Consider the following 23299-nt stretch of genomic DNA (forward strand, 5'->3'; position numbering starts at 1 on the left):
AGATTCTTATACTCATTTAAATTAAACGTACTCACTTCTTTCTGAACTCAGTAAAAAAAAAAATTATTTTCAATCTCCTGCATTCACTGTCCAGTTTTTGTTTCTTTGGAGCCGCCTTGTTTATCCAAAAATATGGGAACATTAATGTAAGTGTAATGTTAATGTTTTGAGTTGGGGGAAAGAATATCGGGAAAGTTTCAGATTTTGTTTTATGCGATAGCGACACCGAGTTCAAACAGTTCAAGATAAACCTTAACAACGGGCAAACTTAAATTTTATTTAATTTTAAGTATCTTGTGAGCCGTTTCAAAAATGTTAACAGGAAAATATGGCCCGCAGGCCGTAGTTTTGCCAGCCCTGGTTTAAAGCATATTTAAAATGTGTCATACAATCATAAACTGTTTCATCTTATGAAATTACATTGCCGTTTTTTTATTTTATTTTACTTTATTTGAATATATCTTCTGACAGTTACATTTGTACATAGAAATGAATGTCTTAGATTAAGGACTCTTTTGATGGATAACAACACACTGCTCATAGACACTTTCAAACCAGTAGAACAATAAATTAAGAAACATACAATCTTTTAGTCTTTAAGTAATATATTAGTGTAAAATGCTGAATAAATTCAGTGTTCTATGATTGCTGAATAAATACAGTGGTATAAAATTACCTGAACAAAACAAAAAATAGAATCTTGCAAAATCTTCAGTGGTTTTTATTCAAATCTTGTGTTGTTTTGGTTTGAATTTATAAACTGAGTGTGATACCAGAACTGATTTGAGAAGGATTAGGTGAACAAGGCTAAACAGGGTATTCGAGTACACAGAATCCCAACCCACATCATAGCAACCAGTGCATTCAATTATTTTTAGTTAATTTGCTCGCTTGTAATGAAACTGTGACCTTGAAGAGGAGGTTGACTCATCAGAGCAGAGGGGACTGTACATCTCTAAAACAGGTAGGCAGTCTATAAATGACTAGAAAAATCTGAATTCATTTATTATATTTATTTATATAAATAAAGCTCAATGTTTAGACCATTTTATTTTTCAAGAAGTCCAAACGTTTCTTTGTTCTGCACTGTGACCGGATATTTTCTCGTAAGTGTATTTTTTTCAGTTAAATGAACTTGTATATGTATACAGTTACTGCAATCATACAGCAAAGCAATTGATAATGGAGAAAAAAAAGATCACATTTGCCAACAAATATGTTAAGTAAAGACAGATGTTTTAGATAACAATCTCCCCATCACACAATAGCCACCAGACCACAAGGATGAAGAGAGTCAGCACGTACTTCCTCTACAGCGTTTGATGCCATTTCTGTTTCACACTGCTCATTCAGTGTCATTACGCAGACCAACAATTACTGTCCTCGTCCATATACATCAGATCACATATCTCTGTGATTTGTTGGCACTGATTTGTTGGTGCAGAATGACTAATTAGGGGATGAGGAATACTATTCCTCCCACCCAGAGAGCAGGGCTAATCCGTTCCTGACTCACAGTGGCTTGTGGCTAAATGAATCTCATGACCTTGGCTTGTTTGTACCATGTAGTAGCCAAATTCTAAAATCCCAGTTAATTTGTTAATTTGTGTTAATTTTTTGTATCTAATAGAGTGCCTTTGGGATGTGCAGCTAACAAATTTGTTTAATCTGATCATGAAGATTTCATAGACTGATGTCTGGGTCTGCATAGTGCAAATATATACAGTGTATCACAAAAGTGAGTACACCCCTCACATTTCTGCAAATATTTTATTATATCTTTTCATGGGACAACACTATAGACATGAAACTTGGATATAACTTAGAGTAGTCAGTGTACAACTTGTATAGCAGTGTAGATTTACTGTCTTCTGAAAATAACTCAACACAGCCATTAATGTCTAAATAGCTGGCAACATAAGTGAGTACACCCCACAGTGAACATGTCCAAATTGTGCCCAAAGTGTCAATATTTTGTGTGACCACCATTATTATCCAGCACTGCCTTAACCCTCCTGGGCATGGAATTCACCAGAGCTGCACAGGTTGCTACTGGAACCATGCGCCACAGGTGCAGTTTTCGAAGGGAGGGGATCATGCTCTGTTTCAGAATGTCACAGTACATGTTGGAATTCATGTTTCCCTCAATGAACTGCAGCTCCCCAGTGCCAGCAACACTCATGCAGCCCAAGACCATGATGCTACCACCACCATGCTTGACTGTAGGCAAGATACAGTTGTCTTGGTACTTCTCACCAGGGTGCCGCCACACATGCTGGACACCATCTGAGCCAAACAAGTTTATCTTGGTCTCGTCAGACCACAGGGCATTCCAGTAATCCATGTTCTTGGACTGCTTGTTTTCAGCAAACTGTTTGCTGGCTTTCTTGTGCGTCAGCTTCCTTCTGGGATGACGACCATGCAGACCGAGTTGATGCAGTGTGCGGCGTATGGTCTGAGCACTGACAGGCTGACCTCCCACGTCTTCAACCTCTGCAGCAATGCTGGCAGCACTCGTGTCTATTTTTTCAAGCCAACCTCTGGATATGACGCCGAACACGTGGACTCAACTTCTTTGGTCGACCCTGGCGAAGCCTGTTCCGAGTGGAACCTGTCCTGGAAAACCTCTGTATGACCTTGGCCACCATGCTGTAGCTCAGTTTCAGGGTGTTAGCAATCTTCTTATAGCCCAGGCCATCTTTGTGGAGAGCAACAATTCTATTTCTCACATCCTCAGAGAGTTCTTTGCCATGAGGTGCCATGTTGAATTTCCAGTGGCCAGTATGAGAGAATTGTACCCAAAACACCAAATTTAACAGCCCTGCTCCCCATTTACACCTGGGACCTTGACAGATGACACCAGGGAGGGACAACGACACATTTGGGCACAATTGGGACATGTTCACTGTGGGGTGTACTCACTTATGTTGCCAGCTATTTAGACATTAATGGCTGTGTGTTGAGTTATTTTCAGAAGACAGTAAATCTACACTGCTATACAAGCTGTACACTGACTACTCTAAGTTCTATCCAAGTTTCATGTCTATAGTGTTGTCCCATGAAAAGATATAATGAAATATTTGCAGAAATGTGAGGGGTGTACTCACTTTTGTGATACACTGTATATATAATTTCAAACACATTTCAAACACAAGCCTTGGTCTTAACATGAACTGTACTTGGACTTGTTCCTGTTTTACAGTCGATCTTGGCTATTTGTGGCCTTTTTCAACTCTACTACAGTAAAAAAAAGCACATACAAGCTAGGGTTGGGCGGTATGACGATATTACCGTATACCGCGGTATTCAAAAATGGTGACGGTATTTTTTAAATGTGAAGTGCCAAATTTCTGCTTCAGGTTTACCTTGAGAACTGAGACTTTAGGACATGCGCGCATCCACAGTGTGGGAGGGGTGGGAGGGGTAGGCGGTTGGAGCTCGCTGATTGGCTGTGGGGTGCTCACTGGTGATAACACAGAGATATATACCGCGGTATTTCCTGAAGACGGTATGACGGTATGAAAACCGGCAATATCGCCCAACCCTAATACAAGCTATATATACAGTATATATACACTACCGCTCAAAAGTTTGGGATCACTGTGAAATGTTCTTGTTTTCAATGGAAACACACATGAGATTAGGAAATATAGCAAATAAACAGGAAATGCAGACATTGTCAGAGTAAGAAATTTTGATTTTAATGGAAATGATGACTGTGTACTTCAGGTTTGTCTTCATCAAAAAAGCCACCTTTTGCAGCAATTACAGCCTGGCAGACCCTAGGCATTCTAGCTGTCAATATTTCGAGGTAGTTTTCACCCCATGCTTCCTGGAGCATCTCCCACAACATGGATTGGCTTGATGAAGTCTTCCTCCGTACCATACGGTCCAGCTGCTCCCACAACAGCTCAAAAGAGTTCAGATTCGGAGACTTTGCTGGCCACTCCATTACAGTCAGGATTCTGGCTGACTCCTTATTTCTTAAATCTTGCTGACACATTTTGGAGGTGTGTTTGGGGTCATTATCCTGTTGTAGGATGAAATTGGCCCCAATCAAGCGCTGTCCACAGGGTAGGGCATGGCATTGCAAAATCTTGTGGTAGCCTTCCTTCTTCAAGGTCCCTTCCACTCTATATAAATCTCCTATTTTACCACCTCCAAAGCATCCCCAGACCATCACGCTGCCTCCACCATGCTTGACAGATGGCATTAATCATTGGTTTTGTATGTTTTCATTGTTCCTGCGCCTCACAAATGTTCTTCTGTTTGATCCAAAGACCTCAAACTTGGACTCATCTGTCCACAACACCTTCTTCCAATCTTCCAATGTCCAATGTCTTTTCTCTTTCGCCAATCACAGTCTTTTCTTTTTATTGGCCTGTGTGAGGTATGGATTTTTCTTGGCAATTCTGCCATGAAGTCCAGCATCCTGAGATTGCCTCTTCACCGTTGATGCTGACACTGGTGTTTGACGGGTTCCATTTAGTGCAGCTGTCAGTTGACAACCTGTGAGGCGTCTTTGTCTCAAACTGCACAGTCTAAGATATTTATTTTCTTGCACAGTTGTGCATTGGGGCCTCCCATTCCTTTTTCTGTCCTTGTTAGAGCCAGTTTGTGCTACTCTCTGAAGGGAGTAGTTAACAGCATGGTAAGATATTTTCAGTTTCTTTGCAATATCTTGCATTGAGTAGCCTTCCTTTCTTAACACAACAATAGACTGACGAGTCTCTAAAGAAAGTTGTTTCTTTCTGGCCATTTTGAGCCTGTAAGCAAGCCAACAACTGCTGATGCTTCAGATACTAAACTAACCTAGAATGTCGTGCCCCCTTTTATGCTCCTTTATTAGTATAATGTTTTATTAGCTGTGCAACAAAATTGAAAAAGGGTTTCCTAACAATCAATTAGCCTAATAACATTCTTAACTTGGATTGGCAGCCATACCAGGAGATTGAGGCAGAGGACTGAGAATTGCTGATAATAGGACTATATGCAAAATAGGCCTCTATACAAAAATAGGCTTTAATGCAAACATTTTCATTCTTTAAAAATCATCTGATACATTTAAATTAATTGTGTAATGGACACAATTGTTTGTGAATTGCATGAAAATGTGTTTTTCTTTGGAAAAGAGAGAAATTTGCAAATGATCCCAAACTTTTGAGCGGTAGTGTATATACAGTGCCTTGCAAAAGTATTCAGCCCCCTTGAACTTTTCAACCTTTTGCCACAATTTAGGCTTCAAACATAACGATATGAAATTTTAATTTTTTGTGAAGAATCAACAACAAGTGGGACACAATCGTGAAGTGGAACGAAATTTATTGGATATTTTAAACTTTTTTTAGAAATAAAAAACTGAAAAGTGGGGCGTGCAATATTATTCAGCCCCCTTGCGTTAATACTTTGTAGCGCCACCTTTTGCTGCGATTACAGCTGCAAGTCGCTTGGGGTATGTCTCTATCAGTTTTGCACATCGAGAGACAGAAATTTTTGCCCATTCTTCCTTGCAAAACAGCTCGAGCTCAGTGAGGTTGGATGGAGAGCGTTTGTGAACAGCAGTTTTCAGCTCTTTCCACAGATTCTCGATGGGATTCAGGTCTGGACTTTGACTTGGCCATTCTAACACCTGGATACGTTTATTTGTGAACCATTCCATTGTAGATTTTGCTTTATGTTTTGGATCATTGTCTTGTTGGAAGATAAATCTCCGTTCCAGTCTCAGGTCTTTTGCAGACTGCAACAGGTTTTCTTCCAGAATGGTCCTGTATTTGGCTCCATCCATCTTCCCATCAATTTTAACCATCTTCCCTGTCCCTGCTGAAGAAAAGCAGGCCCAAACCATGATGCTGCCACCACCATGTTTGACAGTGGGGATGGTGTGTTCAGGGTGATGAGCTGTGTTGCTTTTACGCCAAACATAACGTTTTGCATTGTGGCCAAAAAGTTCGATTTTGGTTTCATCTGACCAGAGCACCTTCTTCCACATGTTTGGTGTGTCTCCCAGGTGACTTTTTATAGATATCTTTGAGAAATGGCTTTCTTCTTGCCACTCTTCCATAAAGGCCAGATTTGTGCAGTGTACGACTGATTGTGTCCTATGGACAGATTCTCCCACCTCAGCTGTAGATCTCTGCAGTTCATTCAGAGTGATCATGGGCCTCTTGGCTGCATCCCTGATCAGTCTTCTCCTTGTTTGAGCTGAAAGTTTAGAGGGACGGCCGGGTCTTGGTAGATTTACAGTGGTCTGATACTCCTTCCATTTCAATATGATCGCTTGCACAGTGCTCCTTGAGATGTTTAAAGCTTGGGAAATCTTTTTGTATCCAAATCCGGCTTTAAACTTCTCCACAACAGTATCTCGGACCTGCCTGGTGTGTTCCTTGGTCTTCATGATGCTCTCTGCGCTTTAAACAGAACTCTGAGACTGTCACAGAGCAGGTGCATTTATACGTTGACTTGATTACACACAGGTGGATTCTATTTATCACCATCAGTCATTTAGGTCAACTTTGGATCATTCAGAGATCCTCACTGAACTTCTGGAGTGAGTTTGCTGCACTGAAAGTAAAGGGGCTGAATAATATTGCACGCCCCACTTTTTAGTTTTTTATTTCTAAAAAAAGTTTAAAATATCCAATAAATTTCGTTCTACTTCACGATTGTGTCCCACTTGTTGTTGATTCTTCACAAAAAATTACAATTTCATATCGTTATGTTTGAAGCCTGAAATGTGGCAAAAGGTTGAAAAGTTCAAGGGGGCTGAATACTTTTGCAAGGCACTGTATATATATATATAGATATAGATATAGATATAGATATATATATATATATATATATATATATATATATATATATATATATATATATATTTAAGCAATAGAACACGAGAGGGAGTGTGTTATCGCGAATAACATCACGGCTGTGATTTGGTCGTGGGCACGAACCGAAGGTGAGTAAAGAAAGAAAATAAATCAAAGAAGCCCTGAATTTCATATTAAATATGCTTTAATATTGACAATACCTTCCGCCAAAAAGCAGTTCCACAACGAATATAAAGTTTAACACTACAAAGCAGACATCCCAAGTTGCAAAAACTCATTTCAGGGAGGTAAGAACAACAAGAAGAAAGCAAGAACCTCCGAAGGGAAAAAAAGAAATAAAAAAACCTCTCGCACACACCAAAGGCTATGGATGAAAACAGAACTACTAGGGCTTAACTAACTGTTCGCGTTACAAACACATTAATGTTCCCTACATAGTGCACTAGATAGTGTGTCAGATCATGGATATATGTTCCCTACATAGTGCACTAGATAGTGAATTAGACAATTGGTTATGTTCCCTACACAGTGCGCTAGATTGTATATCAGATAACGGATTTAAAACGCGACCGGAAAAAAAGTCTGTGTTGCCTGCATGCGCGTTTATGTGCATGAAGCTTGTCGTTAATGGCAACGCGTCAGCGGAGTAATACCATTGTGGTGTGAAAAGACGGTGCTGTTATCACGAATATCAGCACGTTTAGAACGCTTCTCAACCAATCAGATTGTAAGGTCAGAACTACCTGTTGTATAAATAGATATATAGATATATAGATATAATGACTGTTATAATTGGTTTAAGATGTGTTGTTTTTTGTCCTTGTAATATCTGTCTACATATTCTCATTCTAGTACCAGTTAAAAAAATTAAGAGCAATTGTCAGATAGATGAATGATCAGTCAGGGGGCAGAGAGTACCACTGCAGAAACTGAGATGACCAGTCAGGATGCCACAGAAGAAATTGAGAGTGAGGTTGATGCCTGCTCTACCAGCACCCTTTGCTACACATCCCCATTGCCTATGCACAGGTGGGTCCGGCTTGTGGATCCAGCTGATTGCAGCATCAACCCACTGTCATCCTCCTATCTTCCATGTATTCCCTGGGGAACCCACAACCCATTCAACTCACTTGAAGTGTCATCACAGGTAGCAACTCCAAAAAGATTAACATTATCAAAAGGGCTTTCGATATTTAAAAAAAAAACTTTCAAGTCTGTGTATGTGCCTGGCCGGTTGATAAGACAGCTGAGATGAATACTTTTTTAAAGATAACTAATATTGTTTAAGCCAAACATTCAGATATGTGTTAGTTTGTTTTTCTTTCTATCCTGCCTCAAGGACCAAGAAAAGGAATATGTTGGCTTTGCAACATTGCCATGCCAAATCCAACGGAAATCAGTAAAAAAGGGATTTGAGTTCACCTTGATGGTTGTTGGCAAGTATAACTTAAAAATATTAGGGACATACATACATACATGCAAAATCATTTTAATGCATTTTTGTTTTCACAAATAAAGTAGAAATATAAATCTAGAAATCCTAGAAACTTGTTGTTCATCATTCTATTTCTGATGTTTTCAGGTGAATCTGGTTTGGGCAAGTCCACTCTTATCAGCAGTCTCTTCCTTACAGATGTATACACTGACATGACTTTTTTTAATGCTCAAGGTAATTTGAGCTGGTTAAGACATTTATTCTGATCCACCAGTATGATGTTTAATTATTTAATTAAAACAAGTGTTTGCTCTGTCTCTGCACAGAAAGGATACATAAGACTGTAGCAATTAAGAAAAAGACTGTGAATACTGTTGAAAAGGGAGTTAAGCTACGGCTCAACATTGTGGATACTCCGGGTTTCGGAGATGCACTTGACAACAGCAACAGGTAGCTAGAAAGGAACATAGATTTACATAGATACATTAAGTTTAACCTAGAAATCTACATTACACATTTAAAAAAACTTAGCAATGTAAATCATAGTTACACACGGCAGTACTGAGTAAAACCATAGTTCTTTTAATTTTACCATCACCCCAGCACTTTTTATTTCAAACACCATAATCTTAATTAGTCAAAAGTTGACAAGGTGTTTAATATGACTGACTTATGTATTGATGAGATTTATTGTTAAATTGATGTTACATGTGCTAAATGTGTGAAATAACTGACTTGCTTTTGGTGCCCTAAGCTGGAAAGCCATGGTTGATTACATTGACCAACAGTTTGAGCAGTACCGAAGTGCAGAGATCAGTCTGAATCGTAAGAACATTCAAGACAATCGGGTGCACTGCTGCTTGTACTTCATCTCACCTTATGGTCATGGGTAAGCCTTTCTGATTCTCTAGTTTATGTTAATAAACCAGTATTTCATTTATATTGGTTTTGGTATTTCATTTTTTGTGGTTTAAGCTATATCTGTGATTTATTAAACTGTATAATATACAGCACCAGCATTTGCACTTTTCCACCAAGCTCCATGTCAGCATGGATTTACTCAAGGTTCCTTTTGACTCTCAAAAGGTGTGAGTGAGTAAATTAGTGAATAAAACCCAAGCCAGTGTATTGCAGGGCATCACACAGTCAGAATGAATGATGAGGACAAGAACAAGGAGGATTATGGAGTATTTAGTTGGCCCAGTGGTATAGTAGACTATTTTAGTGCTGCTTGGTTCAAATGCCCTTTGATTTGTGTCTACATGGCTTTCTCTTTATACCCTGCTTTTCACCCATCTTTTAAAAACTTCTGGTAAGTAAACTGACTACTCTAAATTGTCTTTATGAATTTAAGTGAGTGAGTGAGTGTGTGTTGCCTGCAGTGGGATGTCCTCAGGTTCTATTATTGTCAACCAACATATGAAACCCAACATATGATGATGGGATGATTTTTAGGGCAGAGTAAAAATTGTGGACAGCCTTGTTTCATTTACAATACCCATAAAAATATGAATTCATGTTGTTACAGCCTCAAACCGATTGATGTGGAGTTTATGAAAGCCCTCCATGAGAAAGTTAACATTGTGCCTGTGCTGGCGAAAGCAGACTGCTTTACCCGCTCAGAGATTCATACTATGAAAACCAAGGTAAAATAGAAAATGTCATGGAACTAATAAACAATTTTAAACAATTTAGACTGATTAGGCTAAAGTAAAGAATATAACCGATAATATGAAGCTAGTAATACCTACTGGTTACAAGCCTACAGGTAATAGATTAGAGTATAAGCATGTTTTGCCTTCTTCTTAGATTTTGCATGAAATTGACAAACACAGGATCAAAATCTACCAGTTTCCAGAATGTGATATAGACGATGATGAGGTCTTTAAAAAGCAGGACCTTGAGCTGAAGGTAAGGCATTCAGGAATGGTTTTGAATGTTAATTGAACAGTTTACTGAATGGTAACGTTAAATTTGAGTCATTTTTAATGCAATTTGGCAACTCCGTTTATTTAAATCTGTCCAGTTAGTGGATGGCTGAACTGTAGGTGTAATAGTCATAAAAATCAGTATGATTAATCAGTAAGAGTTGGGACAGTATGGAAATTGCAAATAAAAATGCAGTGTTTCTTAAATGTACTTTGACTTTTATTTAATTGCAGGTAGTATGAACCCAATATATTTAATGTTTTGTCTGGTCAACTTCATTGTATCTGTTAATGTACATCCATTCGTACTATTACATTGTGTATCTTGTAATACTACCCCATCTCTCCTCACTTGTGAATTTCAAAGTCAATGTATAGTTTAACTACGTCTCTGTTTTAGAGAAGCATCCCCTATGCAGTAATTGGGAGCAACACTATAGTGGAGAGAGACGGTCGGAAATTGCGAGGTCGTCTTTATCCATGGGGTTTTGTAGAAGGTATGTAGAACTACATGGATGACTTCTATTATTACATGAATAATCAGTGTAACACAACATTTAAATATTTGTTTAAAACCTCATTCCTCTTTATTACACTTACAGTGGAAAACCTTGCTCATTGTGACTTTGTGCATCTGAGGAACATGCTGATTTGTACACACATGCAAGACCTGAAGGACATGACTGAGGACACACTGTACGAGAGATACCGCACTCGCATCTTATGCCAGGCCAAAGCATCAACATGGTAGGAAACAATGCTTTCTCAGGCTGTATACAGATTGCTGATTACTTTTAAACAGTGAAAGAGTTACACTGCCTTTTTTGTCTTTTTACTCTTAGAACTGTGATAATTGTCGGTTTGGATGCTGACACTGGACTTGTGGGGAATACTGCATTAAGAACTAAAGTCATTAAAAATGCAATTTTACAGACCATTTAAGGCTATTATGCTGCTTTTCTTCACTCTTCTATTGCTAACCTTGGCACCTTTTAAAAAATGAGAGAATGGATGATACTTTAGTCTAAACCTTTTTAATAGTTAATTCAAGCTTGAGTGTAAAGAATAAATTTTTATAATTAATTATTTGTTCAGTCAGGGTTGCAGCGAATCTAGAGCGGCAATCCATCACAGGGCTTCAGCCATCCTCCCTTTCTCAGACACATCTGTGTGGATGCCTGGCTGGTCTATAGCACTGTGGAATCTGGCCAGCATACTAGACGCGCCGAGATTTTAACCGAGGAGTTCAGAATCTCGGCGCTGGTGTGCTAGCGAAATATCCAGCTGGGCACCCACTGATTGTTGTTTTTATTGCATTTTACAAAATGTCCCAACTTATCCAGAAATGTTTGTAAAAATCAGTCCGAAAATCGGTAACATGACTTTTTCACAAGCATTAGTAAAAGTTAGAAAGATTGGACCCTTAACACGGTAGTCCAATTGTCAGAATTCTCACAATTATTAAAAAACATATGAAAAGTGATAAGCTCAGTGCCATAAACATATGGCCAGTGATAGCTCAGTGGTTAAGGTACTGGACTAGTAAACAGAAGGTTGCCGGTTCAAGCCCCGCCACCACCAAGTTGCCACTGTTGGGTCCCTGAGCAAGGCCCTTAACCCTCAATCGCTCATTGTGTAAGTCGCTTTGGATAAAAGCGTCTGCTAAATGCTGAAAATGTAAAATGTAAATGTAAAATGAAAAGTGTGCATGAATGCAGTCAGGGAAGGTCTTTTAATCCTTAGGCTGGTCAGCACATGGTATTAACACACTGCAGGGACACACACAAAGTCGAAGAGTCCACATTCTGTCCTGGACTACAGAACAAATGGATCATACTACACCCAGCACAGACCGCTTTGTCAGAGCCATGTTTAAACAACTCGGTGAGAAATTAATTAATCAGTTCTATTATGTTTATTACAGCTGCTAGAATGATGCTGATATTTTCTCTGTATTTATTAAGTAATAAGACTACAAGCTATGACAAAACAAACAATGTGGTGTAACCTTTAAATTCTAATGCTGAGATGGTACATGCTAAATGGTAATATCTTTTTTTATGTTTATGCATGCACCAGATCCTGAGGTATGGATACAGTAAACAGTACATGAGGTTTATAAAATTTAGAATTGTGTTTTCTTTTTTGCATTAGCAATGCTTGCACTAACATACAACTCCCAGCTCTAGTATATCCAGTCTTAGTGCAGATTAGGGAATTAGTGTGAGGATTTAATCAGGTTGTAAAGGATTTTCACTAATAAGAAGTGACAGGGTAAACACAGCATCACGTGAGATACCAGTAGAAACCACATGAAAGGATTTACTCATTTTGGGGTTGTTTGCATTTTGTTATGTTCACCATATTATGTGGACACCCCTCCTAATTATTGAGGTCAGGTGTTTCAGTTAACACACTTTGTTGAAAGCAAAACTATTTCCATGTACGGCTTTATGTGGATCCACTTACATTTATTGTACTCTCTTTGTAAAGGGCCATTTATATAGGGCAGATGTAGCCTAGTGGTTAAGGTACTGGGCTAGTAACCAAAAGGTCACTGGTTCAAGCCCCATCATGGCCAGGTGGCCACTGTTTGACCCTTAATGCTCAATTGTTTAGGCTGTATACTTTCACAGTACTGTAAGTTGCTTTGGATAAAAGTGTCTGCTAAAATTCATGCTAACATTACATGCTTAATTTATCAGTTGTCCAGTTTATCTCTTGAAGATTCCATTGATGCCAAGCTGCCCTATACCAGAAGAGATCTACCTTCAAGGGCAGGCCACACTTTTCCTGGCCGGGAGAAGACCATGATGGATAGGGAGCCGGATGACAGTGCCCATGCTTACACCCATGGCACAACATCTTTTACATGGCAAATCAGAAGGAACCTTCAGGGGTCGGAGCCTGAGCTAGTGCACCACCACCACTTCAGTTCCACCAGCTCTCTCGAGGCTCCTCTCAGTCCTTCACAACCCAGGAGACCCTGGAGTCGATTTGAATATTTTGACTCATGTGAGGTAAAGTTCTTATAATGTAATGTATAAGCATTGTTGTTGATCCAGATATATGATGCATGCAATGTGTCTAAAATGACAGAGGTCACTCTCATACAGTCTGCTAATCTATAATTATTTGCTGTAATGATTTTCAGGACCATGATAAGGAATATGTGGGCTTTGCAACACTTCCCAACCAAGTACACAGGAAATCTGTAAAAAAGGGCTTTACCTTTACACTTATGGTTGCTGGTGAGTTCACTTCATTTCTAACTAAAATGAAAGAAAGCAACTTATTTGTTTACATATAGGCATTTTGCAGTGTTTTAAGTGTGTTGCTGAAAATGTGTCATAAATAAGTTTACTAGCATCTAAATGACATCTCTGTAAACCAGCAACACTCAAGTGTTCAGACTTAAGCTAACTGATACAGAAATAGCTAACTATACCTTTAATATATAATTAAATATATATATAATTCAATATAATTATAATAATTCATTTTTTATTGTAATTTTACATATGTTCTTTTTTAAAGGGGAGTCTGGTTTAGGAAAGTCGACACTGGTAAACAGTCTTTTCCTGACAGACATCTACAAGGACAGAAAAATGCTAAAGGCTGAAGGTAAGTCAATATACATATGCTCACCAGGTTTGACAGCAGTTTACATGTTTCAGGTAGTCAAAAGCATTTGGGATTGATTTACAGTGGATTTACAAAGTATTCACTTTCTAAATCCACTGTCCACTGTAATCCTTGCCTTTTTGCAAGATTTGATTTTTAATTGATATAATTGGCATTATTAAAGTTCTTACTAGTTATGCTGTCCCTATAGAAGAAACAATCCTATAGCATGACTATCGGTACCGTACCTAACCAATATATATATATATATATATTTTTCGTAGCTCTAATAGAATTTACTTGGGTTGTGACACAGTGTTCCTGGAAGAAAAAGCTTTAGTGTAACTGCTTGATTGTGGTTGAAGATCAGCTGGATTTATACTTTAGGACTGAAATAAATCAAGCATGGATGTTTTTTAATTAGCTGATTTGGTTTACCAATTTGGTAAAATAACTGTTTATTAAATAAATTAACCTAAACATGTTTCTGTATAACTGTATGCCTCAATCACATGTGTCAACAGAGCAATAATAAAGGCAATTAAATAGAAGGTAATTGCAATTACATTTTAAAGCACTTTATGTAACAACAATATCAGCTCTATTTGTTCTGTTGCATCTAGAGAGGATTACTCAGACAGTGGAAATCACCAAACATACCGTTGCCATCGAGGAGAAAGGAGTCAAACTCAATCTCACCATTGTGGACACACCAGGCTTTGGAGATGCTGTTAACAACACAGAGAGGTATGCACATTTCTAGTGGCTGCTGTAGTTCCTTTTTCTGTTGTATTCCTTTTTCTTTTAAGTATACGTTACATAAAAAGTATGAGGACACCTTTTAATTAGTGGGTTATGATATTTCAGGTACATAAAGTAAAGCCAGTTACTATACAATCATAAAACATGTATTCTTAAAATATCTGTTTTATCCAGGATAAAAATAGACCAGCTAATGATACCCAGCTTTTAGCTGTTCTATAGTCCGAAACTGACCAATGATTAATTGCTAGAGGATTATTAACACAGATTTTCCTTTTAAAAACAAAGCTGCACTCTACAAGATATATGTTTCTCTGTCATGGATTGGCGTTAATGTCAGGGTGAATTGCTGTCTATAGGATGGTACTGGACCCACTTTAGCCCTGACCAGAATCAAGCAGAATGACAGGGGCAATTTAGTGTAGCAAAATCATGGTGTGCATCGCTGTATCAGAAGGAAACCCACAGTTGGTATAATCCAGTTTACAGAAAATATGTGTAGCAACTATTTCCTAGGCAACAAGAGCTGTCAATAAAGTTCTGTTTGATAAAAAATACAGTATTTGATTTTACTAAAAATTATTAATTCATTTAATGTCTGTTTAACCACCGCGTTATCCTAGTCAGGGTCGTGGTGGGTCCGATTCATTGGGTGAGAGCCAGGAAACAAAAAAATACCAAATCATACAAAATTCAGATACATTATGTGAATGTTCCTTAATAAACCTTTAAAAACAAGAAAACAAAATAAGAAATATTACAAAGTACAACATTCCAAAAACAACATGACTGTACATAAAGAAAAAACATGTATAAGAAGATAACATTGTGATTTCACAACTTTACATAAACTACCACTTTCAAGTAACTAAAGAATATATGGTTGTCCACACTTTTGGCCATATAGTGCATGTTCAGTGCATGCCTAGTGTGTAAAGAAGCTATTAAAATAATTCCTAATGATTATAATGTATATTCCTCACAGCTGGAAGCCTGTAGTGGATTATATAGACCAGCAGTTTGAGCAGTACTTCAGAGATGAAAGTGGCTTAAATCGCAAGAACATTCAGGACAACCGAGTGCACTGCTGCCTGTACTTCATCTCACCTTACGGACATGGGTAAAACAACAAAGGAAAAAATAGCCGAAACCTAGCATTTAAGATATTAAAATTACATTTACTGTTGTATACAAAGAATTGGAACCCCCGACCAAATAGCAAATTTTGTTGATTTTTGTAAATGCAGATTGCAGGTGATGGTAAATGCTTTTGTAGCCAGGTAACCTATTCCATTTCATGTTCCATTTTTTAAGTAATACATGATGGATTTTGAGTTAAATTTGGACTGACTAATACATTTGCTTTTAAAATTTCCATGTTTCCATCTAGCCATACAATGTTTTCATATTCCTCTAGCTGCCAAACAACCCCTCATCCTAAAAAGCTGTTCCTTTTTCCCCAGAGTTTCATTTTTACTTTATCAGTCCAGAGCACTTGTTTCCAGAATGCCGTGGGCTTATCTAGATGTTGTTTTGCATCCGTTTCAGACAGTGGAAATTATCTGAAAACACTGATATCTTTTTATAGCCTTCTTTTGCATTTTAGGCATCATTTAGTTATGTCCAGATCCCTGGTGAACTGCTTAGTCAAACATATGCTTGTTGAAGGTTAATAAAACATTTAATGGGTTAGAGAATTTGTTACACTGAAATTATTGGAACTAAATAGGGTGTGCAAATGTTTAAACGGTTGTACATGCCACAAGTAATGAAGTTGTGTTATTTTTGTATTTTATTTTTAACAAAATATGTATTTTGGCCAAGTGTGCCCAAATCTTTGCATAAAGCTATGGTGTATAATTAATAAATGATATAACATATTTGGTTGAACTGTGTCATTAGTCTTAGGCCAATTGATGTGGAGTTTATGAAGGCATTGCATGAGAAGGTAAACATTGTTCCTGTGCTGGCGAAAGCAGACTGTCTCATACCAAAAGAAGTGGCAAAGAAGAAAATAAAGGTGTTGTGACATATTAGGTGATGTGTATATTATGACAGTACACGTTTTTTACAACTTTGACTACAAGATGATTTATTAATCTGCCCTCCAGATTCGAGAGGAGATTGAAAGATTTGGGATCAACATCTACCAGTTTCCTGATTCTGACTCAGATGAGGATGAAGAATTTACACTCCAACATCAAGAGCTTAAATAAGCATGAGTAAAAAACAACAGTTTAAGCTTTAAATCTTAAACATGATTTAAAATGCTTTGGTGCACTGCTTAATATTTCATTTAACCATACAAATAAAGTGTAAATGTCTGGAGAACATAAATAAGCACTTGTTTATAACAATGGATAGAAAGTTTAATATGAGTTTACATTTTACCAGCCACAGTAAAATTACACCCCTAATGTTTCTCAACTCCGCCCACTGTTGTAACAGCTCACAAATGCAGCTCTCCATTATTATAGGGGTCAAGCATTCAGTCCTGTGCTCTTGCTAGTGTATGTCCCACATGCCATAAACACAGACTAGCACATGTCTCCTTCAAAATATTTCATAAAGAAATATATTAAATGCAACTTTTTCTAGATGATCTACTTCAAAACAAGACTATGAAAATATTATAACTTTAAAAAATAGGATGTTTGAAATTGTGAAGTTCTTCACCAGGTAGTGGGACATTTCTATATAGAGCTATAATACACACACTAGACTGAAGTATTCTTCCACCAGTTATGCAGGGACTGTATACATGCCACAAACCAAAGTAAAGTGTTAATTACTTAACTATATACAGTATATATACAGTATATAGCGTTCCAGTGCCATCAGATGATTTTTTTCTACGATCAACTCAAGGGCACCATTATAAAAGTCTAAATTTAGGTTCATTTTACCATCCTACATAATCAGGAAGAATTTTGCAGCTTTCTTTTATCTGAGGTCTGACTTAAATCCTGTGTGTTGTTCTCTCCTCTGAAGGACAGTATTCCCTTTGCTGTTGTTGGCAGTAATATCTTAGTTGAAAGCAACGGCAGGAGAGTCCGAGGCCGCGTGTATCCATGGGGTGTAGTAGAAGGTATTGTCTGCTTTAGCATTTTTTTTAGATACTTTTAATTCACTTCACAGTGTACATAATATGTGGCCAGCTGTGTGCTCTACTGCCTGCATCAGACATTTAGCAGAACATCTGACCAACACTTTTCTAACAAGAGTAGAACCATTCCCATAATGGATAGCACAGGGGAACAGTATAGAATGACCTTTATTTTTTAAGCCTACTAACTTATGCAAGATTTAATTGTACACTCAATTTAGAGAATATTTGCCACTCTTGACATCACTACATTATACTGATCGAAATGTGTTGCTGTTTCAGTGGAAAACCCCACCCACTCTGACTTCCTGATGCTGAGGAACATGCTGGTTTGTACCCACATGCAGGACCTGAAAGACGTGACGCAGGAAACACACTATGAGAACTTCCGTGCTGAGAGTATCCAAAACATGACCCGCTTGGTGGTCAGAGAGAGAAAACGCAGGTCTGCAACCTAGACACATGAGGTCACCAACCATCAGGCTAGAGATCTATCTACTTGTTTGTTGTCTTGCAGAGTCAGACAGGATTAGAGCACACATCTGTAGGACATTTCTTTTAATATATGGTAGTGACTTGCATTAAAAGTAACTGCAAAATATGCCCATATGCTCTTCCTGTAAATCTCACCCCTGTAGTTTGTCATTACACTCTAACATTAATGAACACACATTGCTTTTTTTTCATCTCTGCCTCCTGCATGACGTCCTAACTGGCCTACGAGATATGCATACTACCGCGCACCCACTTTTCTTTTTAACAGCCACTGGTGATGTAGTATAGCAGTGCAGCCAGTAGAATAAGTACCACATAGAACTGGCTTACTTTGGCTTTGCACACAGGTGAATTGTATGCTCTAAATTTAATTACCTGAATAGAAGGTGACTATATAATGCCCTGTGATGGATTTTTCAGGGTGTATTCTTGGCTTGTGCTCCTGTCCATGTTTCCATGTCGTCTCATGGTCCCACCAAAATTTCAAAAAAAAATTCAGAACAAATGAATGAATACATATTGATAGCAGTCTAGGTCTAGCTGTAACTTGTTGTCGTAAAGGTAAAATATATGACATTAGGTTGTGGATGTACAGTATATATTTACTGATGTGTGTCTATTTTTAATTCAGTCTGTGTAAGTATCTAAGTGAGAACACCTCAGACTTACCGCTGGTGCCTGTGGACGATGAAACTGAACGCCTTCTTTGGGAGAAAGATGAAGAGGTAAATAAGCTTGTTTACTTCATTTTGGTTTAGTAAAGATGTACAGCCCAAATTGAAAAGGCAGGTATAAATGATTTATTTGCTTATATTTCGACTTAGAACTGATCACTGCAGTTCTTCCAGAAAAGGTGGCTACCTCTGGGTAGCATATGTTTACCTTAACCCATATAGCTGCAATAAGGCCAGTGAGCCCAGTGTCAATGTAGAAATAAATTTTTTAGACATGCAAAATAGTTATATATATCCAAATGTATATGGACAAATCCAAATCCAAATACATCCAAATGTATTTTTTAGACATGCGAAATAGTTATACAACCCCTGGCAAAAATTATGGAATCACCACTCTTGGAAGATGTTCTGTCAATTGTTTAATTTTGTAGAAAAAAAATAAATCACAGACATGCCACAAAACTATCATTTTTCAAAATGTCAACCTTCTGGCATTAAGAAACAATAACAAAAAGAAACAAATATAATAGTTGTGGTCAGTCACAATTGCTTTTTTTAGATCAAGTAGAGGAAAAAAATATGGAATCACTCAAATCTGAGGAAAAAATTATGGAATCACTCTGTAATTTGCAGTTTAAAAACAAAACATCTGCAGCAGATTAGATTTGCTAATTATTCTTCAGTTTAAAAAGAGTGCTTACACCTCGGAGAGCTGTTGCACAAAGCAGATTGTCATGAATCATGGTTCCAACACAAGATATGTCAGTTGAAACAAATGAGAGGATTATAAAACTCCTTCAAGAAGATAAATCATTGTGGAATGTCGCAAAAGATGTTGGTTGTTCCCAGTAAGCTGTGTTTAAAATCTGGACCAAGTACAAACAAAATGGGAAGGTTGTAAAAGGGAAGCACTGGTAGTAAGACATCAAAGCATCAAGATACAAAACTTAAAGCAATATGTCTTGAAAACAGAAAATGCACAACAAAACAAATGAGAAACAAGTGGCCGGAAAGTGGAGTCAATGTCTGTGACTGAACTGTAAGAAATCACCTAAAAGAAATGGGATTTACATACAGAAAAGCCAAACAAAAGCCATCATTAACACCTAAAAAGAAAAGAACAAGGTTAAAGTAGGCTAAAGAAAAGCAATCGTGGACTGTGGGTGACTGGATAAAAGTGATCTTCAGTGATGAATCGCGAATCTGCATTGGGCAAGGTGATGATGCTGGAACTTTTGTTTGGTGTCTGTCCAATGAAATTTATGAAGATAACTGCCTAAAGAAAACATGTTAATTTCCACAGTTGTTGATGATATGGGCCTGCATGTCGGGTAAAGGCACAGGGGAGATGGTCTTCAATAAATGCCAAAGTCCACATTGAAATTTTGGACGCTTTTCTTATTCCATCAGTTGAAAGGATGTTTGGTGATGATGACTTCATTTTTCAAGATGATAATGCATCTTGCCATAAGGCAAAGGACGTGAAAACTTTCCTTCAAGAAAACATATAATGTCAATGGCATGGCCTGCAAATAGTCCGGATCTCAATCCATTTGAAAATCTCTGGTGGAAATTTAAGAAAATGGTCAATGACAAGGTTCCAACCTGCAAAGCTGATCTGGCAACAGCAAGAGACAGTTGAAGGCAGATTGATGAAGAATACTGTTTGTCACTAGTTAACTCCATGCCTCAGAGAGTTTAAACCATTATAAAAGCCAGAGGTGGTGCAACAAAGTAATAATGGTGCAGTGTTTTCTAATGATTCCATAATTTTTTCCTCAGATTTGAGTGATTCCATATTTTTTTCCTCTACTTGATCTAAAAAAAAGCAATTGTGACTGACCACAACTATTATATTTCTTTCTTTTTTTATTGTTTCTTAATGCCAGAGGGTTGACAGTTTGAGAAATGATAGTTTTGTGGCATGTCTGTGATTTATTTTTTTTCTACAAAATTAAACATTTGAAAGAACATCTTCCAAGAGTGGTGATTCCATAATTTTTGCCAGGGGTTGTATATATCCAAATGTATATGTACAAATCCAAATGTATTCAAATCCAAATACATCCAAATGTATTTTTTAGACATGCGAAATAGTTATATATATCCAAATGTATATGGACATCTGTCCATGAGCTTGTTGAACATCGCAATCCAAAACAATGGGCATAATACAAAGTTTCCTACCATGCTGTGACCCTGAACAGGATAAAGCAGTTGTGTTCATACATACCTATGTTAAAGACCATTTCATTTCCTGAACTGCATGTTGTTGCTTTGCAGCTGCAAAAAATGCAAGAGATGCTGCAAAGAATCCAAGAGCAGATGATGAAAGAACAATCAAACAGCTGATTTGTGTGAAGACAGAACATTTGCATATACTGTATTGCTCTGCAGTACTTTGCTCTATAAGATTTGTAAATCTTTGTAATGTGCAGTTTAGCAGTAATACAGATATTGTATTCTTTATATGATTTCTGTTCAAGTGAATACAAAGAATTATGTTTAAAAAGGTGTTTTTGTTGTATTTTTCATTTTTAAAGTTGAAATAAATTGACAAAAAGACAACTAGTTTTGTAAAGTCATAAGATTTATTATGAATAGTCGTCATGTTTTATTTACTCTAGCATATCTCAACATTATTACTGTTACTTTATTTAAACATGGTGGACAATTAGATTTTATTGCAGCCCAAAATGTACAGGCGATATATAACTTAAACTTTCTCCATAGGGAAAATGCAGATTTGTATATATTTATATATAATATCAATGTAGAATGAGGTCTAATGGTCCCCACCACATCGTACAGTATTAGACATGGTCCCCAAAAATTAAAGACGGGATCAAGATTCAAGAACAACAACAACAAAAAAAAATTATTGCAATCTACATGCAAAACCAGACAACAGCAAAATCCTCAGTTACATACACGTATAAGTGAATGCGTGCATAACCATCACATTTATATATATATATTTATATACACACACATACATACAGACACATTCAAAAGGAAAAAAAAAAACTATTAAATCTTACAAAAGGAGAGGCTAATTTAAACACGGCATGTAGCATTCACACTTCTGACACCAAATCTAGAAAAACGTTTTCACATCTGAAGTGGACGTAAATAGAGGCGTCAAATTCAAGGATCAGAAAGTTAAAAGTCCTACCAAAATGTTTACCACCCAGATGATTCCATTAATCAATTCTACCTACAGGCTTAGGCTAATCAGCAAAGACAAGTAATTAGTACGAGCTACTAATGAGGACTTCTAATTTCTGAACCTTTACACATCAGCACACAACTCTCTCGCACAGGCATGTAAACCAAAATCTTGGATTTGCTTGTGTGTGTAGTAGGGGGTTGTAAATTAAGAGCAGGGTATCACAGTGTTCTGGTTAAAATTGATAGTACGTAGCAATGAGACACAGCATTGAATCGCCATTTACAGAGAAGCATTTCTCACTTGTAGTTACAATATTAAGTAAAATAAAGTTGGAGTTTGAAGGTGAAAGTCTCACTAAAAACTGGAATAAATGCAATAGAACCAAGGAAAACAAAACAAAAGCAGCGAGTGTTAACTAAAACATTGATGTAGGGATAAACGGAGGCTTATTTGAATCTCTGCTCGGCTATTGGTTGTACACATGCCTAGACAAACATGATTGGCTATGTCTAAAGGAGGGCGGGCTGAAGGAATTTCTAATTTCTGCTGCAATTGTGACCTCTTCTGGCTGAATGATGAACGATGGCGGTCAGAGCGTGACTATGTATGCGACACTGATCTCTGTGTGAACCCAGCTAGACAGGTGAAAAGAAACATTTGGCTACTACACACAGGTCGGAGGGGGCATGTATTAGGGTAATTGGATCTGATTAGATTTGGGGGGAAAGGATAAAAATACATAAATAGAATTTAAAAAATAAATAAATGACATGGATGTTTATTAACCTGAAATGGTCAATGAATGTAATAATACTTATTCAGCTGCAAAAGAAAACATGAACCATCTTGAAACATCTGGATTTCTGCATTTATTACATATTAAATAATGTGTTTAAGCCAATCTGTTGTTGATTTACTTGTGTATCATTCACCTTCTATTAGACTTTAGGTGATAAACCACTACCCTAATATTTCTTTATGATTTTTCACTGAAATGTCTGACTTGTGGCAGGAGTTCAGCTTGTTCCAAGCTAAATGGTTAATAATTAATGCATTTAATAAAATGAGGAAACCATGGGCTTAGAGGCTCTTGTGGAAGGAAGAAACCACTGAGTCTGTTTTTTACTGTCTGTATGTTCAGCAATAAACTTCAGACATGATGCAAGGTGCAGATTTTAGAACAGGGGCTTCTTTCTTGCACGACAGCCATTAGCACCATTCTATTCCACCTTGGCAAATGACCACTGTTCCATGTAGGCACAGAGAAATAACCAGC

At 37.4% G+C, this 23299-nt stretch overlaps 2 protein-coding genes across 2 annotated transcripts; both read left to right on the forward strand.

Annotated features, from left to right (window-relative positions):
• The first annotated feature begins 787 nt into the window (after positions 1–787).
• On the forward strand, positions 788–11124 carry LOC134330305 (septin-5-like). The gene is made up of 11 exons (XM_063011369.1): positions 788–964; positions 7677–7971; positions 8164–8260; positions 8407–8493; positions 8586–8709; positions 9014–9148; positions 9788–9905; positions 10069–10170; positions 10588–10684; positions 10790–10934; positions 11030–11124. Coding segments are annotated over exons 2-11 (1161 nt in total). The 5' UTR covers positions 788–964; positions 7677–7716; the 3' UTR covers positions 11031–11124.
• Positions 11125–12013: 889 nt separating this feature from the next.
• On the forward strand, positions 12014–21290 carry LOC134330304 (septin-5-like). Its single transcript, XM_063011368.1, is given in 13 exon segments — positions 12014–12071; positions 12267–12274; positions 12893–13207; positions 13342–13438; positions 13725–13811; positions 14435–14558; positions 15559–15693; positions 16476–16593; positions 16685–16795; positions 17565–17661; positions 17962–18124; positions 18806–18899; positions 21135–21290. Coding segments are annotated over 13 exon segments (1476 nt in total). The 3' UTR covers positions 21204–21290.
• Positions 21291–23299: the final 2009 nt, after the last annotated feature.

The sequence above is a fragment of the Trichomycterus rosablanca genome, chromosome 16, assembly GCF_030014385.1.
Source record: "Trichomycterus rosablanca isolate fTriRos1 chromosome 16, fTriRos1.hap1, whole genome shotgun sequence".
Lineage (NCBI taxonomy): Eukaryota > Metazoa > Chordata > Actinopteri > Siluriformes > Trichomycteridae > Trichomycterus > Trichomycterus rosablanca.